This window comes from Dendrobates tinctorius, unplaced genomic scaffold (assembly GCF_039654945.1).
Source record: "Dendrobates tinctorius isolate UK_male_01 unplaced genomic scaffold, ASM3965494v1 ptg000024l, whole genome shotgun sequence".
In the NCBI taxonomy this organism is placed as follows: Eukaryota; Metazoa; Chordata; class Amphibia; order Anura; family Dendrobatidae; genus Dendrobates; species Dendrobates tinctorius.
In genome coordinates, this window is record NW_027361692.1 from 5,071,075 (window position 1) to 5,087,106 (window position 16,032).

General features: G+C 43.5%; 1 protein-coding gene across 3 annotated transcripts in view; it reads left to right on the top strand.

Annotated features, from left to right (window-relative positions):
- The window catches only part of FILIP1 (filamin A interacting protein 1), a 227,538-nt gene that overhangs the window by 100,416 nt on the left and 111,090 nt on the right, over window positions 1-16,032 (top strand). For 2 of the 3 annotated variants that reach the window (XM_073569313.1, XM_073569315.1), the window contains exon 1: window positions 6,499-6,631. The exons of the other annotated variant lie outside the window; for it this stretch is intronic. In XM_073569313.1, coding sequence (XP_073425414.1) covers window positions 6,596-6,631 — 36 coding nt within the window. In that variant the 5' untranslated portion in view covers window positions 6,499-6,595. Of the gene's footprint in view, window positions 1-6,498; window positions 6,632-16,032 lie in introns of those variants that run through there. 3 annotated transcript variants of the gene reach the window in all.

Below are 16,032 nucleotides of genomic sequence, written 5' to 3' on the forward strand. Positions count from 1 at the left end.
CCGTGAGAACGGACGTCATCGCTCGCAAAGGCTTACTGGGACCGGGAGCGTGGAGAGAGGCGGGAAGGCTGCGCGGGACGTCAGAAGGTGAGAATAACAATATTTTTTATTTTAAATTCTATTTTTTACAGGGATATGGTACCCAAAGCCCGGAGGACAGTCTCCTCTCCTCCGGACCGTGGGTACCATCCGCAAATGTTCTGCTTACTTTTCGCATGGTGTGCACAGCCACATGCAGAAAGTAAGCAGAACAGTGCATTCCTATGGGTGCGGGATCGCCGCGATTCCGCAAAATTAATGAGCATGCTGCGTTTTTTACCGCGAAGCAATTCCGCCACGGTAAAAACGCAGCATTAGCACAGCATTGCGGAATCCCATAGGAATGCATGGGATGCTTATTTTTCGCTGCAAAATCGCGCGGTTAAAACCGCTACGGAAACGCGAAAAAAAGCCACGTGTGAACTCAGCCTAAGGGGACGATGAGAGGAGGAAGAGCCACCAAAAGATACAGTGAAGGAGCGGTCAGAGAGATAGGAGGAGAACCAGGAGAGTACAGTGTCCTTGAGGCCGATGGAACGGAGCATAGTGAGGAAGAGCTGATGATCCAAAGTGTTGAATGCTGCAGAGAGATCCAAGAGAATTAGCATGGAGTAATGACCATTAGATTTAGCTGTTAGTAGATCATTAGAGACTTTAGTGAGGGCAATTTCAGTAGAGTGTAAAAAGCGGAAACTGGATTGTAGAGGGTCGAGAAGAGAGTTATCTGAGAGATAGCGGATAAAATGGGAGTGGATCAGGCGTTCCAGGAGTTTATAGATGAATGGAAGATTAGAGACAGGTCTATAGTTAGTGGAACAGTTTTGGTCGAGGGATGGTTTTGTAAGTAGTGGATGTATGATGGCATGCTTAAATGAGGAGGGAAAGATACCAGAAGAGAGAGAAAGAGGTTGAATATTTTTGTTAGGTGAGCGGTGACAGCAGGGGAAAGGGACTGGAGACGATGTGATGGAATGGGGTCACTGGTGCAAGTGGTCAGGTGAGAAGATGCAAGGAGCCTAATTACGTCTTCTTCTGTGACTGGTTCAAAATCAGAGAGTGAGCTAGATGCCGTGGGGGAGGGAGGACAGTGCATGGTATGAGGGGATTGGGAGATATTTTCCTGTCGGATATGGTCAATTTTTTCTTTGAAATAATTGGCCAAATGGTCAGCGCGGAGATCCGTGGTTAGGGAATGAAAAGTGTCAAAGACGTTTCGGGTTATTGGATAGTGAAGTGATGAGGATGTTGAAATAGGTTTGTATGGAGAGGTGAAGGGCAGTGTTGTATGTTTTAAGCATAAACTTATAACGGAGGAAATCTTCGGGTAGATTGGATTTTCTCCACAGACGTTCGGCGCACCTGGATCACTGCTGCAGGAAACGTGTTTACAGTGTGTGCCATGGTTGTCGCCGTCTGTGCAGTATTGTTCTATGTATAGGAGGTGCAGTTTCATCCAGGGCACTTTACAGTGTTTTGTTGTAGTGCTTCAGTGCAGAATCATGTAAGAGCACCATGCTCTAAAATACACAATTACATGCCTTGTATCAATGAGGTTATTAACCCCTTCACTCCTTGTGTTGCCATTCTGAAAAACGTCTCCTTTGGAGAAATGGCTGTATTATTGGCTTTACCACAAAAACAATGCGACTTCGAGCTGCTAGTTTACCTGAAGAAAAGATCAGAGGGATCCAGGATTATTCCACACCACATCATAACCTTGGGACGTTTCCTCGTGAAGACTTCTTGATGATGTTGCCCATGTCGTCTCCAGATCAATCTCCAAAAATTAATGTGTTAATGACAAAAGCGACACTCAACACTGAAGAGGATAGACTTATAATCTAGCCTCCATTGCTCCATTCCAGCCTCCAGTCTTCTTCTGGAGATCATGGGGACAATGACATGAAGAGAGAATATCATGAGGCAACGTCATATTTTTCCTACTCCAGAGATTTTGGTAAGGTGTGGCAAGGTGTATGGTAGCCGGATCCCTCTTGTTTTCATTACATGTACACTAACAGCAAGGTGTTACATTGATTTTGTAAAGAAACCAGTGTTACAGTATTTCTCCAATGTGTTGGGACATTTTTCAACATGATAATGTTGAAAAGGCCACATGTTGCTCATGAAACTGTGAGCAGCCTACATGTCCTAAACCTTCTTCCATGGCCTGCAGCATCTTCGGACTTGTCTCGCATCTGTACATTTGAGACATCATTGGTTACCAGCAGTGGATCTAGATGATTTTTGTGCCAAAGTGCATACAGTGTGGCAGAACATTCCTCAGACAACCATTAATAACCCCACTAATAGTAGCCAAGGCATGTAATTGAGTGTATTTGTGAGCATGGTGCTCATACTTGATGCTAAATAAAATTATATGTTTTGAAAGTTTTGTTTCCATTTTTTCATTTGCATGTCATTAACATCTATTGATCTTGTAATTTTCGTAATTCCATGACTTTTCATTCTTGATGTTATATATATATATAAGAATATATCGGGGTTGGACAAAATAATGGAAACACCTGGAAACATCAACAAAAGTTAGTTTAATATGGTGTAGGTCCACCTTTTGCGGAGATTACAGCCTCAATTCTCTGAGGTATGGATTCATACAAGGTGTGAATTGTTTTCAAAGCAATTGTAGCCCATTCTTCAGTTAAAACACCCTCCAGTTCTTTGAGCGACGATGGCAGCGGAAATCAACGTCTAACTTGAATCTCTAAAATCCACCATAAATGCTCAATAATGTTGAGGTCTGGGGATTGTGGGGGCCAGATGAGATGCTCATCTTCATTACAATGTTCCTCGTGCCATGCTTTAACGATTCTAGCTGTATGAATTGGTGCATTATCCTGAAAGATGGCGTTCCTCTCCGGGAACAGTGCTTGAACCATAGGATGCACTTGGGCGCCCAAAATGCCTAAATAATCGTGGCTGTTATTTCTTCCATGAAGGGATATCATTGGCCCGGCGGATCTCCACGAAATAGCACCCCCGATCATCACAGAACCTCCGCCATGTTTTACGGTTGGGAGAAGGCAGTCTGGATGGAATGCTTCATTCAGCTGTCTCCAAACGTACACTCGGCCGGAGGTCGGAAATAGGGTAAACGATGATTTGTCTGAGAATATCACATGTTTCCACTGCTCGAGGGACCAATTCTGGAGGTTTCTACACCACTCTAAATGCTTGGAAACATTTGTCATTGAGAGCAGCGGTTTTCGAATTGCAGCTCTTCCGTGGAATCCTGATTTGTGCAGCTCCCGACGAACAGTTTTTGTGGAAACTGGGTTCTGTAGGTGTTCATTGAGCTCAGCAGTGATCTTGCAATCCTCTCTCACAATTCGCTTTAGAATCCGACGGTCTCTCTCAGTCATCTTCGTCTTTCGGCCGGTCCTGTGCTTTGCTGCGGACGTTTTTCCTTCTCTTTCAAACGCAGTCATTACTTTGGAGACAGTACCTCTTGACACGCCAAGCATTCGGGCACTCTCTGTTACACTAGCGCCTGCCATACGAGCACCAACAATTTGGCCTCTTTGAAAATCCGAGAGTTCTGCCATTGGTATCAGGTTCTCATCAATGTTCTTACAATTCTGCAAAACAAACAGTTAATTTACATACACATAACACAAATAACTACAAAACATTACCATATGTCACTGTTTGCATGTTTATAACATGTTCGAAGATTATGATGCCAAAACGTTAGGTGTTTCCATTATTTTGTCCAACCCCTGTATGTATGTATGTGTATATATATATATATATATATGTATATTCTCTAGTTATGAAAGATAACTTATTGGCTATTGGCTGCTGGGGGCTGCAGGCTTCACAGTTCCATCGGATGGAACTTTGTTTGTCTGCAGCGCTCATGTGACATAAGCAATGTCATGAGACCGTTGTGGAAAAACAGCACTTGGAGCAGCGCTGGTCTGAAAGGTATGTTTTTTTCTTTTTTTTATTTTATTAAATTCATTGGGAACATTCAAAAGAGCTTGTCTAATAGAGGTCAACCGTTTTACTTCAATGGAAAAGCCACAGTTAGTATTTTTATGGTATTGAATTTAAACGACAGCCACAGACTAAGAGCCTATGACACGTCTGACTGCATAATCCCAGACAATGGAGGACTGTGTGAATAATGAGGTCACGCAGTGTAATGAAGTCACTATAGTAGAGCGGTTAACTGGTAACCTATTAAACTTTAGCCAGCCCTTCAGATCATTATTGAGCATCAGTGAGGTCAGGGCACATTAATATGTATAATGACTGTTCCTATAAAACAAGAAGGTCATTCTTCCACGTCAGAACCATTCTTTTCTCCAGACGGCAGGCATTCCTGTATGTGTCTATTAATATGACTTGTGTAATCATTCTTATGACTCGCTCTGGCTGTATAAAAGAGTCCATAATACTTTATTCTTAGGGTCTATATCCAAGTCATTTGTATTTTATCTGCATTACTAGAAAGGCTACATTCACGCCACGGTTGTGGTATACAATAGACATACGTATATGCCGGAAATAGTGCCAATTATATACCAAAGTATAAGGGCATGTGCACACGGTATCAGTTTCCCAGGTGAAGCTGCTTCAGGGAAATGGCTGTGGTCGTATTCCTGAGGCGGCTTTGCGGGTGCTATACCTTTATCCCTGCAGTGGCTCCGCCACCGGCGACTTTCACTTTGTACTGTTAAAGGAGTGTTCCCATCTCCAAGATCCCTTCCCGATATGTAGTAGGTGTAATAATAATAATATTAGCAAATACCTCCAATTAGAAATGTCATATAGTTGTGCTGACTCACTATGTCTCTTTCCTCATGTGCTGAACCTTAGGTATCCATGGTTACGACCACTAGCAACTAGTTAACTGTCACTATATCAGGGGTCGTAACCATGGATACCTAAGGTTCTGCAATGCCTGCACAGAGACACAGCGAATCAGAAGAACTATACTACATTTCTAATTGGAGGCATTTGCTAATAATATTATTATTACACCTACTACATATTGGGATAGGATGTTGGAGACGGGAATACCTCTTTAAGTATGAAGAGAGGGTAGCTTACACTAGGATGAACATGTCACATAAAATGGAGCATGTGCACAGCAATGTTGCTTTCATTTCATTGTGTTCATTCCTGAGGCGCTTTTGAGGAGCTTTTTCAGGTGGATTCTGGGCGAAATCTACCTTAAAAATATACCATACCCTTGTGGGGTTTTTGTCCTTTTTATTACAACCTTTGGCAAACTCTGGTGTTATCCAGATGTTTTGGGTTTTTTTTTTGCATATGATAAGATGATAAGAAAATGGATCAGTGTTCATCAGTATGCTAGTTCCATTTTTCATCCATCTTTCTTCTGTGTGTCTGTTTTTGACAACTGTGTGGCATCTGTTTTTCTTGTAGGCCAAAAACCTCCTCCTGCCTGTTAAACACAAAAAAAATCCATGCAGCATAGGATTGATTCCTGGATGCCATCTGTGTGATGCCAATATTTTTCATGGACCATTCACCGAGTGGGTGATTTTGATCTGCGAATCGGAATATGTTTTTACTTTTACAGACAATTGGTCCCAAAAGTGACAAGTGAACAGCTTCATGGACTACAAGGGGTACGTGTTCTAGCTGTGAAAAACATAGACTCAGTAAATATAGTCAGTTGTGTCCTGCTACTCATTCTTAGGCCAGGATCACACTACCGTGTGTGATGTGAGAAACTCACATGAGTCTCTCGCATCAACACCCGGCACTGCCACCGGAACTCGGATCGCAATGTGAGGCCGCATGTATTTCTATGCAGCCGCAGCTCCGGTCTTGAGTGCCGGCGGTAGCGCCGGGTGGTGATGCGAGAGATTCGTGCGAGGTTGTCACATCACACACGGTAGTGTGATTTCGAACTTAGGGTGCAATCAAACGGTCGTATAAATCGGACCGGGATTGAACCGCAATGCATGGATTGGCAGGCGGTTCTCCCTGCCCGAGAGCTTCATGTATTTTTCAGCAGCTGTCGCGCTCGGGTGGGGAGAGCCGCCGGCCAGTCCAAGCGCTGTGGTCTGATGTATGACTGCGCCCTTAAAGTTCTGACACCTCCAGTCCTGAGGATTCCTGCTTCGCCTTCTTTATATCGGTGATGGGATAATATCTCATACGCTTGTCAATGGACGGGATAATATCTCATACGCTTGTCAATGGACGACCACGGCACTGGCAGTGCGGGAAAGGCACAACATGCAAAAGTTTACAATTACATTGTTATTTGTTATTTTTTATTTGGAAGCTGCTTGGGTCTATTTTATACAGAACAAAAAAATAAACTTTATTTACAAAAAATATATAAATGAGCAACATCTCCGCGCTTGAGTATATACATGGCTCCACAATAGGAATGATTGGCAGCCCCATGTAGAGCACATTATGTATCAGCCATGCACCGAGAACACATGGGAGGAAGTGTGGAGAACAGAGGGAGTGACTCCACAAGGCAGCAGAAGAGTGCAGAAAGAGAAAGCACATCCAAAGTTACATGAAGGCTCACAGAGGGTGAATGGGGGCAGCAAGGTGGGCACTGGGAATCAGACTGGTAAGTACAGCTCTGCCACATCCTGCATGTTCTCTACATTTCTGCTGCTTGCAAACATCTCCGAAAGGGAAAGGATTGGCAATGTAAGATACAAAGTTCATACTGCTCTGTCCATGACAGGACAATTAAAATGAATAAGTATTTCCTGAAACGAGAAAATGCCGGCAGTTTCCATTTCTCTTTATTAACCAACGACTAAAAAAATATTCAGCATATAAAATCAACACTTTCTTGCACGAGAAGAATTTTCATTCCACTGATTTTAGGTCTTAAATTCATGGCCATTAGGGTTTTATTGAGACTTCACATTTTTGCTCCTGTAAGTTAATGTGTCCCTTACTCTTCTTTTAAGTGGAAGTTTAGGGTATTTTTGAGTTTCAGGACTATAGATAGCGTGGGAATGTTTCATTATTCCTTGTACTCTTTAGATGCCATTATTTTATTTAGTTTTTTTCATGTTACGTTTTTTTTGTATACTGTATATATGCCTGCGATGTGTCTGAAAATACTGTTTCACCTCTGCCAATCCTCATTTCCAAGTAGCTTCATTTAAATTGAAAGACAGACTCCTTGACCTTTGCTGCATTCAGATCTAGCTCTGGCTAATTTCGATGGTCTGCGTATTGGTGTCATGTGTTCGGTGACAGATATACAAAGCTTTGGCAGGACATCTTGCTTATCCAGTGCAGTGTACAATGTATTTGAGAAGGTAAGACTGGTGTAGTCACCTTCTCAGTGGAGCCTGGAGATGACTATTGTCAGATGCCTCCTTTTTATGTCCCCCATTAGAATAGGTTTACATGCTTGTAGTGTTATACTGGGTCATTAAGGATTCCCAAAGGATAGTCCTTGAAATAAATGAATACTATACTGTATATGCTACATTGTAAGTCAACATTGATGGTCGGCACCGTAACAAACAGCTGATTGGGGAGGTTTCCACCAAGGAAACATCTTCCCACCATCTTACCACACATGTCACGCTATTGCAGTTTTATTATGCACTGTATTGCAGTGAAGGGATCTTGCCTGTAGACAACAGTTGGTCAGGGTAAATACAATGATATGACTGACGCTAATTATATTACATTTATTGTAATTATGTAGGAAAACTCTTACAATAGGCTAGAAACTGGCACAGACTAAAAAAATGTGTTATCCTCATTTGTGTTAAAGGAAATCTGTCACCAGGTTTTTGCTCTCCCATCTGAAAGCAGTGTGTTGTAGAGTAAGAGACCCTGATTCTTGTGATGTATCACTTATTGGGCTGCTTTATATCATTTTGATAAAATTACTGTTTTATCTTCTGCAGATCTAACAGTTGTCTCATTTTTTAGCTCTGTGGAACCCCGCCCACATCACTGATTGGCTGCTTTCATGTACAGTGTACACAAGGGCTGCCAATCAGTGGTTTGGGGTGGGGTTATACGGAAATCATGAATATAGAGGACTACCAGGGGCAGGTTTACTAGTCCTCTAGTGATCATCTCCTTCTGATAAAACAGTGATTTTAAGAAAACTACACTAAGCAGCCCAGTAAGTGACATATCGCTGGAATAACGATCAATATCTGTACATTTTGCTGCCCTCAGATTAAGTAGAAAAAGTATGGTAAAAGATTATCTTTAACTGCAACATAAAGATCAATAATAACTACAGTACTTTCTTAAAGTATTGGAACAAATCATATTCAGGAGCACTTTTCCAGTGGGATTTATTCTCACCTTACATGAGTCCCTGAAAATTAAATTTTTATGAGTGCTATGTTCTTTACAGAATTATTTTCTTTCATTGTTGGTTTTGGTTCACTGCTAATCAAAATACTGTGATTAAGGCCTAAGACAACTGGATATAGAAGAAGCAGTTTTCCACTGTGTCCATCAGCAGTAAAAGACCACAAATGATGGTGCCGTTTCAGCAGTGTCGGCACTCGCTCTCCCGGGGCTCCCATGCGGTTGTTGGGATACGTGAACCTGGAGCCCAATCAGCGCTGGTATCACTGTCCCCACCATCTGTGGAATATAAACATGAAGAGGAAGTCAGAGATTAGCTGCAGTCCTAGATTCCTCTTCATGTTCAATTTGTACGAAAGCATGGACAGTGACTCCAGCGCTGATTGGGCACCGGGGTCACATGTCACAACCGCACAAGAGTGCCAATACCGCTGGAACAGTGCCAGCACGGAAAGTGAGTATACGCTTTTTTATTTCATTGGGGTCAATCATTTAGATCAAGAAGGGGTTGTCCTAGTAGTGGACAATGCCTTTAAGGAAATCTGTTAATGGAATCTACCCTCCTAAGCAGTTTATACGGACACACATGTCATAGAAAGTTGAAATAATTGATACCAGCAATTCGAATCTTCGTCCGGGCTGATTTTAAATTAAAAGGGGCGTTACCAGTGTGAGACATGTAATGACTGACAGCCTGCGCTACTGATCTCACTGCAGAGCTGAGTGTGATTGTAACTTACACATTACAGCAGAGCTGAACTGTCTTATTACAAACACACTTACAGTTGTAGTTCTTCTCTCATAATGCTATCAGCTCAGCTGTGCAGACTCTCGCAACCCCCAACCTGAATGGCGGGAGATGGAAGCTGAAGAAGTGTTAGTTGTAATTACACACAGCTGTAAAGCAGAGCTAACAGCAGTATAAGAGAACTGCAGATGTGTTTGTAATGAGACAAAGCTCAGCTTTGCTATACTGTGTTTGGTGAATAAAGAATTAGCTTTGAATGTGTGAACACAACCTTAGTTTCAGGAGATGCAGAAAATCCTACACTGACAGGCAGCAACATTTTCTTTTTTTCATTTATTATTCATTTCTAGGTTTAGAGTTCTTTTACAAGATTTGCCAAGGGCCTAAGTACCGTACATGGCAGACAATTTCTCCATTCTTTTTTGGACAATGGATGCAACGTTAGCAGGAAATGACTGCATTAGCAGGATAATAACAAGTGTGGTGAATGTTATCCTCACGTGATTTTGCTGTGAATGATTTTGGGTTTCATTGCAATCTCCATTAATGATTTGTAGAATACTATATGTGAACTTTAACTGAAGCCTTTCATTTACTGGGATGTGCAGCTCAATAAACCCACTTCCACTTCACAAATGTAGAAATAAGACGGGTGCAGGCAAAGTTCAAAGAAGTGGTATAAACACTTCTTAAGAATTAAGTGGTAAATTGCATTAGCCCCGAACACAATCTTTGCAGCACATAAAATATCCTGCAGAATTGCTCTCTTCTACCACATTTATAGCATCAGCATGTAGATGGAATCAAACACCTCGCCATGGCAGGCGTGCACCACTCCGTCACTTCCAATCTTCCAATAATTGGTACAGGTGACCTCAGGAAACAAAATTGAAAATGGTGCAACCCACAGGAACAAAATGATGGCATTGCAGTGAAAAACAGCAAGAAGAGAGACATGCGGCACCCCAATCCTATCCCTTTTTTCTGGACCCTGGGTTTCGCTTGATAGCGTCTTCCTGGGGTGGATTGCAGGTGCTTCCTGACCTATGACCTTTTATATTCTAGGTGCATTTCAATGCTTAAATTAGTATTATGAATAAAAGCTTTCATTGAGTGATGTGTGCTTACAAAATATCTGTAATAATAAAAAAAAAACAGAACTAATTAAAGACAAAAAAAAAATTATTTAATATAGAAACATTTTAGTTCAAAATCAATACTTAGATTGAATGGAATAAGGGTATTATGCTTGAAAATCCAGAAACTTTCTTTTTATATAAAATCCTCTCCTTTGCAACTAGGCTAATTCAATGGCACAAAATATGCCACCAGGGACCTTGCCAGCCTGGAGACTAGACGTCTCCCCACCTTCTGCCTTTGAGTGACAGGTCTCCCTAACAGTGTGTCTATAGGGCGGCAGCCTTGCAGAGTCAAACATATATGGCTGAAGGATAGTGTCCGATATATGCTGCTCATGGATCGGGCAGCATGTATCAGCTATCAGGTTCCCTTTAAAGAGAGTTAACACACTAGGATCGGTTTAACCCTTACATTTATTATTACAACGTACAGGGCCTAGGATTGGCATGTCTCTCTTACTGTTTGTCACTGCAATTTTATCACCTTGTTCCTATGAAAACATCAAAACCTTTCCTTGGACATTTCTTACATGGTTGGTCTGCACTATGTCCAGTCTTGTTCCCTGAGGTCACCTGCACCGAATTATTGGAAGATTGACTGTGACGGAGGGTTGTCTGCCTGCCAAGCCGAGGCGTTGGTTTTCCATCTACATGCCGATACTGTAAATATGGAAGGAGACTTGCGGAAGATATTTTCGTGCTACAAAGATCATGTTTGTGGTAAAGTGCAATTTACTCATTTACTGAGCTGTTCCATTTATCCATTGCCTAGAGAAGTTTTTCCCAAACATGTCTCTAACAGTATGTTCGCACGGAGCGAATACACAGCAGATTTGCTGCTGCAGATTTTTGTGTGGAAAATCCACTGTGCATTTTAAGTTATTCAGATGCTGAGCAGAAAAATCCATAGCGTAGAATATATTGACCACCGCTGTGGAATTAAAATCCAAAGCATGTCAGTTTGTCAGTTCATACTGCTGATATTCGGACGGATTTCATCCTTTGGATGCACGGAGTAAATTATGCAGCATTTCTGTAACAAAGTCTGCCATATTTTTGTTGCCACTGTGCTGCTGAATTTTAGCTGAAAAATTCCACTGCGGATATTATTATTATTATTATTATTTATTGATATAGCACCATTGGTTCCATGGTGCTGTACATGAGAAGGATTACATACAAATTACAGATATCATTTACAGTAAACAAGCTTAACAATGACAGACTGATACAGAGGGGAGAGAGGACCCTGCCCTTTCGGCCTTACATTCTACAGGATGGTGGGGAAGGAGACAGTAGGTTGGGCGTTGCAGCAGCTCCAGTGATGGTGAGGCGGTAGCTCCAGTGGTGGTGAGGGGGCAGCGGGGATCATTGCAGGCTGTAGGCTTTCCTGAAGAGATGGGTTTTCAGGTTCCATCTGAAGGATCCGAGTGTGGTTGACAGCCGGACGTGTTGGGGCAAAGAATTCCAGAGGATGGGGGATATTCGGGAGAAGTCAAGGAGGCGGTTAGGTGAGGAGCGAATAAGTGTGAAGGAGGGAAGGAGGTCTTGGGAGGATCGGAGATTACGTGAGGGCAGGTATCGGGAGATTAATTTCATTGATCTATGGAGGAGACAGGTTGTAGATGGCCTTGTAGGTCAATATTAGTAATTTGAATTGGATACGCTGAGGGAATGGGAGCCAGTGAAGAGATTTGCAGAGGGGAGAAGCCACATTGTCGGTCCGTTCCCCCTCTCACCTTGATGAGCAGCACGGCCTGGCTGCAGCTGGAGCCGTCGTTCAGTTTGGTGGAGGAGACAGTCCAGTTCTGACTGGCAGGAATGAAATGTTCATCGAAGTCTGAGAAGGTGGTGATGGTCTTGTGGGTCACCCCCGGGATGAGGATGTTGTGTTCTTTGTCTTCTCGGATAGGAAGGTCATATATATATATAGCCCATACCCCAATCACACCAACACATCATTCATTTATCATTTTCCAAATGGTGATTTCATTCATTTCACTAAATCAATAATTCACACCTGTGTTTTCTCTATGAGTGCGTTATAGGGATCTGTTCCCACCAAATTTTAGATGTTCCGGATTTTGTTGGGAAAAGCTGCAGATTTCTTCACATAGTGTCTGGATGAGATTTAGTAAAATGTCAACCACAATGATGCTACTGTAATACACTATGTAATTTCTGCGCATAAATTTGTGGCAGAAAATCTGCAGACTAAGCACTACATTTTGGATTTGGGTAAACACTGGTCTGGAGAATGGCAGTGTAGCTCTTTGGCAGATCTGAGGTTTTATAGAAGGTGAGAGAGCCCAGTATGCATTTGTTGTGAACAGTGGAGTCACTTTTCCTTTTACTTGCCCCAGTCTCATATTGAGTGGCTCACATTTTCACATTTTGAACCAGTTAGCAAAGGGAGACCTTTGAAGAACAATATTTTCTTCCATATCAACCATGTCATACACATCACACAGTAACTACACTATTAATGTTTTTTTCCCCCTAAAACAATAGTACAAAGAAAGCTAACAAACTTTGTAATAAATCTTATTAGAGAAAAAGTTTTCTCCACTTGTTAGTCACTTCTCTTTCTGCACTGATCATTCACTCTAAAAAAAACCTACTCAAATCTGTCTACAGATCTGTCTTCAGTGAAGGATGAAATAATGCCTCCTGCCTGTGAGGGAGAAGGAGCTGAACAGGGACAAGACTAGCAAAAAAAAATACTGCATCTTCTGTTCACTAGAAACTGTATAGGGGAACCCTGCTGAAAAGTGAATGACACTAGTATTATTATGGCTGTGGCTAAGGGATAATTTAGAATTTTATTGATATAGTCATGGGTCTTCAAGAGCAGAGCCTTAAAGCTGATGTACTGTATATATATTTCTACTTTGTGATGAAATCAGACAAGGCTAAACGACATGCTGTTTTCTAGCAACATTGAGACATTCCCAGATAAAATATTAGACATTTTCTACATATATTATTTTTAATTACTGTTTAATCACTGTATAAATAACTCTGTGTGTAGTTAGGCTTCTCTCCCACTTGCGTATGAATATGCAGTATGCAGAATGCAATGCGATAAAAAAATTGCTTTGCACTCGCACCAATGTTACTCAATGAGGCAGTGCTGATCTGCAAGTTTTTCCTCAGCTGTAATCGGGCTGAGGAGAAAAATCACAGCATGCTGCGTATGGCCCCGTATATCAGACGAGACTCGCCAATGCAAGTCAATGGGTGCGAGAATAGTATAAATAGATAGATGATAGAGTAGATAGAATTGCTAGATGTCCAGACATATCACTTCACAAGCCTCCTACATATGATAAACTTACACTCTTTAGTTCCTTTAGTCACATTAAAGGGTGTTTAGCCTTGTTTAACCTAATTTTTATAAAAATTATTTATTTATTGTGACGCGACAGGGATAGGCAGCGTCCGAGAATGGACCTTCTGGGTCACGGAACTGAGGCCCCCGGGGGCGACCCCTATACTGGGACCGTTTGGGGCAAGCTCGCGGGAGTCAGAAACCGTGACAGCTGGAACCAAGAGGGGCGGCTCAAAGGAGCGGGGTATGTTATAGGCAGGGCCGGAGTGCCAGACAGGGCACAGCGGAATTGGACCAGAGTACCGGATGGGGTACAGAGTACTAGGAGAAGACAAGAGGTACCGGGTGGTGGGTACAGGACTGGGCACAGGATACTGCGCAAAAGACACAGAGAAAAACACAGAAGGGACAGGTACAAGGCAGGAGAACCAGGGTGAGGACCAGGATGGACACAGGAACGAGAGAACAGAGCGAGGAGCGGAGCGGACACAGGCAGGAACACCAGGACAGGGGACAAGACGGAAAACAGGACAGGAGGAATAACTTATAGAACCCCTATAAGTCGGCCGAGATTAGCGCAGGATTGACACATGATAATCAGGCGTCCCCCATAGGGAGGAGCCGCCAGATAAAGCCTGCGCTAATGGATGATTGGCCAGCAAAGGCTCTGGATGCCCACTGCAGGGTTAAGAATCCTGCAGTGCACGTGTCCGCGGCCTAAGGCGCATGCGCGGCACAGCCACTGGCCGGGAGGGAGGAAGAGAGGAAGCAAGGAGCGGGACTGCGCGAGGGGAGAGAGCAGCGCGGCAGGCCCGGTAAGTGGAGGCAGCGGCGGACCCTGCCGCTGATGGTGCGGCGGCGGGCACGACCTACGACGTGACAGTACCCACCTCCTTATGTCTCCCCTTTCTGAGATTGGCCAAAAATCTTCTCAGAATATTTGGGGCGTTAACATTCCTCTGAGGTTCCCAGGACCTCTCCTCAGGACCAAATCCTTTCCAGTCAATAAGGAAATAGGTTCTTCCCCTGACTCTCTTCATGGCCAAAATGTCTTTTACTTCAAAGACGTTATTGGCCCCAACTGGCTGAGGGGAAGGAATAGGTGCAGGGCGAAAGCGATTAAGAACGACAGGTTTCAGGAGCGAGACATGGAAGGCGTGAGGGACCCGGAGCGAAGCCGGCAACCTCAATTTATCGGCCACGCTGTTAATACGTCCAAGTACCTCAAAGGGACCGATGTACTGGGGACTCAACTTGTAAGAAGGGACTTTCAGGTGAATATGCTTTGTTGAGTGCCAGACTTTGTCACCAGGATGATATGGTGGGAGATCCCTCCGTCTCTTATCCGCATGCTTTTTAATCCGGACACTGGACTTTACGAGAGCCTCCCTGGTCTCCTTCCAGACTTGTGAAAATTCTAAGGTGAGAGCATCAGCTGCAGGAACCCCTGAAGACGTGGAAATGGGCAGCAGAATACCAGGGTTCTGGCCTGAAACCACAAAGAATGGAGACTTGGAGGTGGATTCATTAATGTGATTGTTATTGGCGAACTCTGCCCAAGGAAGGAGTGGAACCCAGTTGTCTTGATGGGCGTTAGAAAAGTGACGCAGGTAGGATGTTAGTACCTGGTTAACCTGTTCCACTTGCCCGTTGGTCTGAGGATGATAGGTGGAGGAGAAATCCAGAGATATAGCCATGAGCCGACTAAGAGCTCTCCAGAATCGGGAGGTAAACTGGACTCCTCGATCAGATACAATTCGTTGCAGGAGACCATGCAGTTTGAAAATTTGATGGATGAAGATCTCGGCTAACTCAGGTGCCGAAGGCAAGCCGGGCAATGGGACGAAATGAGCCATCTTGGAGAAATGATCTACTACCACCAGGATAGTAGTACATCCAGAGGAGCGCAGCAAATCAGTAACGAAATCCATAGCGATTTGCCGCCAAGGAGCTTCCGGAAGAGGCAGTGGGTGAAGAAGACCGGAAGGTAGGACTCTCGGTACCTTATTCTGAGCACAGGTCGTACAGGAGGCTACGAAATCCATCACATCCTGGCAAAGAGAAGGCCACCAGTAATAGCGAGAGTGAAGGATGAGGGTCTTCTTGGTCCCGACGTGTCCTGCGAACTTGGAGGAATGCCCCCAGCTTAGCACCTCCGATCTTTTGCTTTGTGGAACGAAAGTTCTGCCCGGCTGGAGAGAGGAGAGACTCACGGGAGCCATGGTGATAACTTTGGCAGGCTCGATGATATGCGATGGGACCTCCTCCGTCTCAGGCGATTGCAACGACCTGGAAAGTGCATCCGCCTTGGTGTTTCTGTTCCCGGTTCGAGTTTAAAATCAAAGTGGGAAAAATACAAAGACCATCTGGCTTGCCTGAAATTGAGCCTTTGGACTTACTGAAGATAAGCTAAGTTCTTATGGTCAGTGAAGATTGTAAAGGGGTGGACC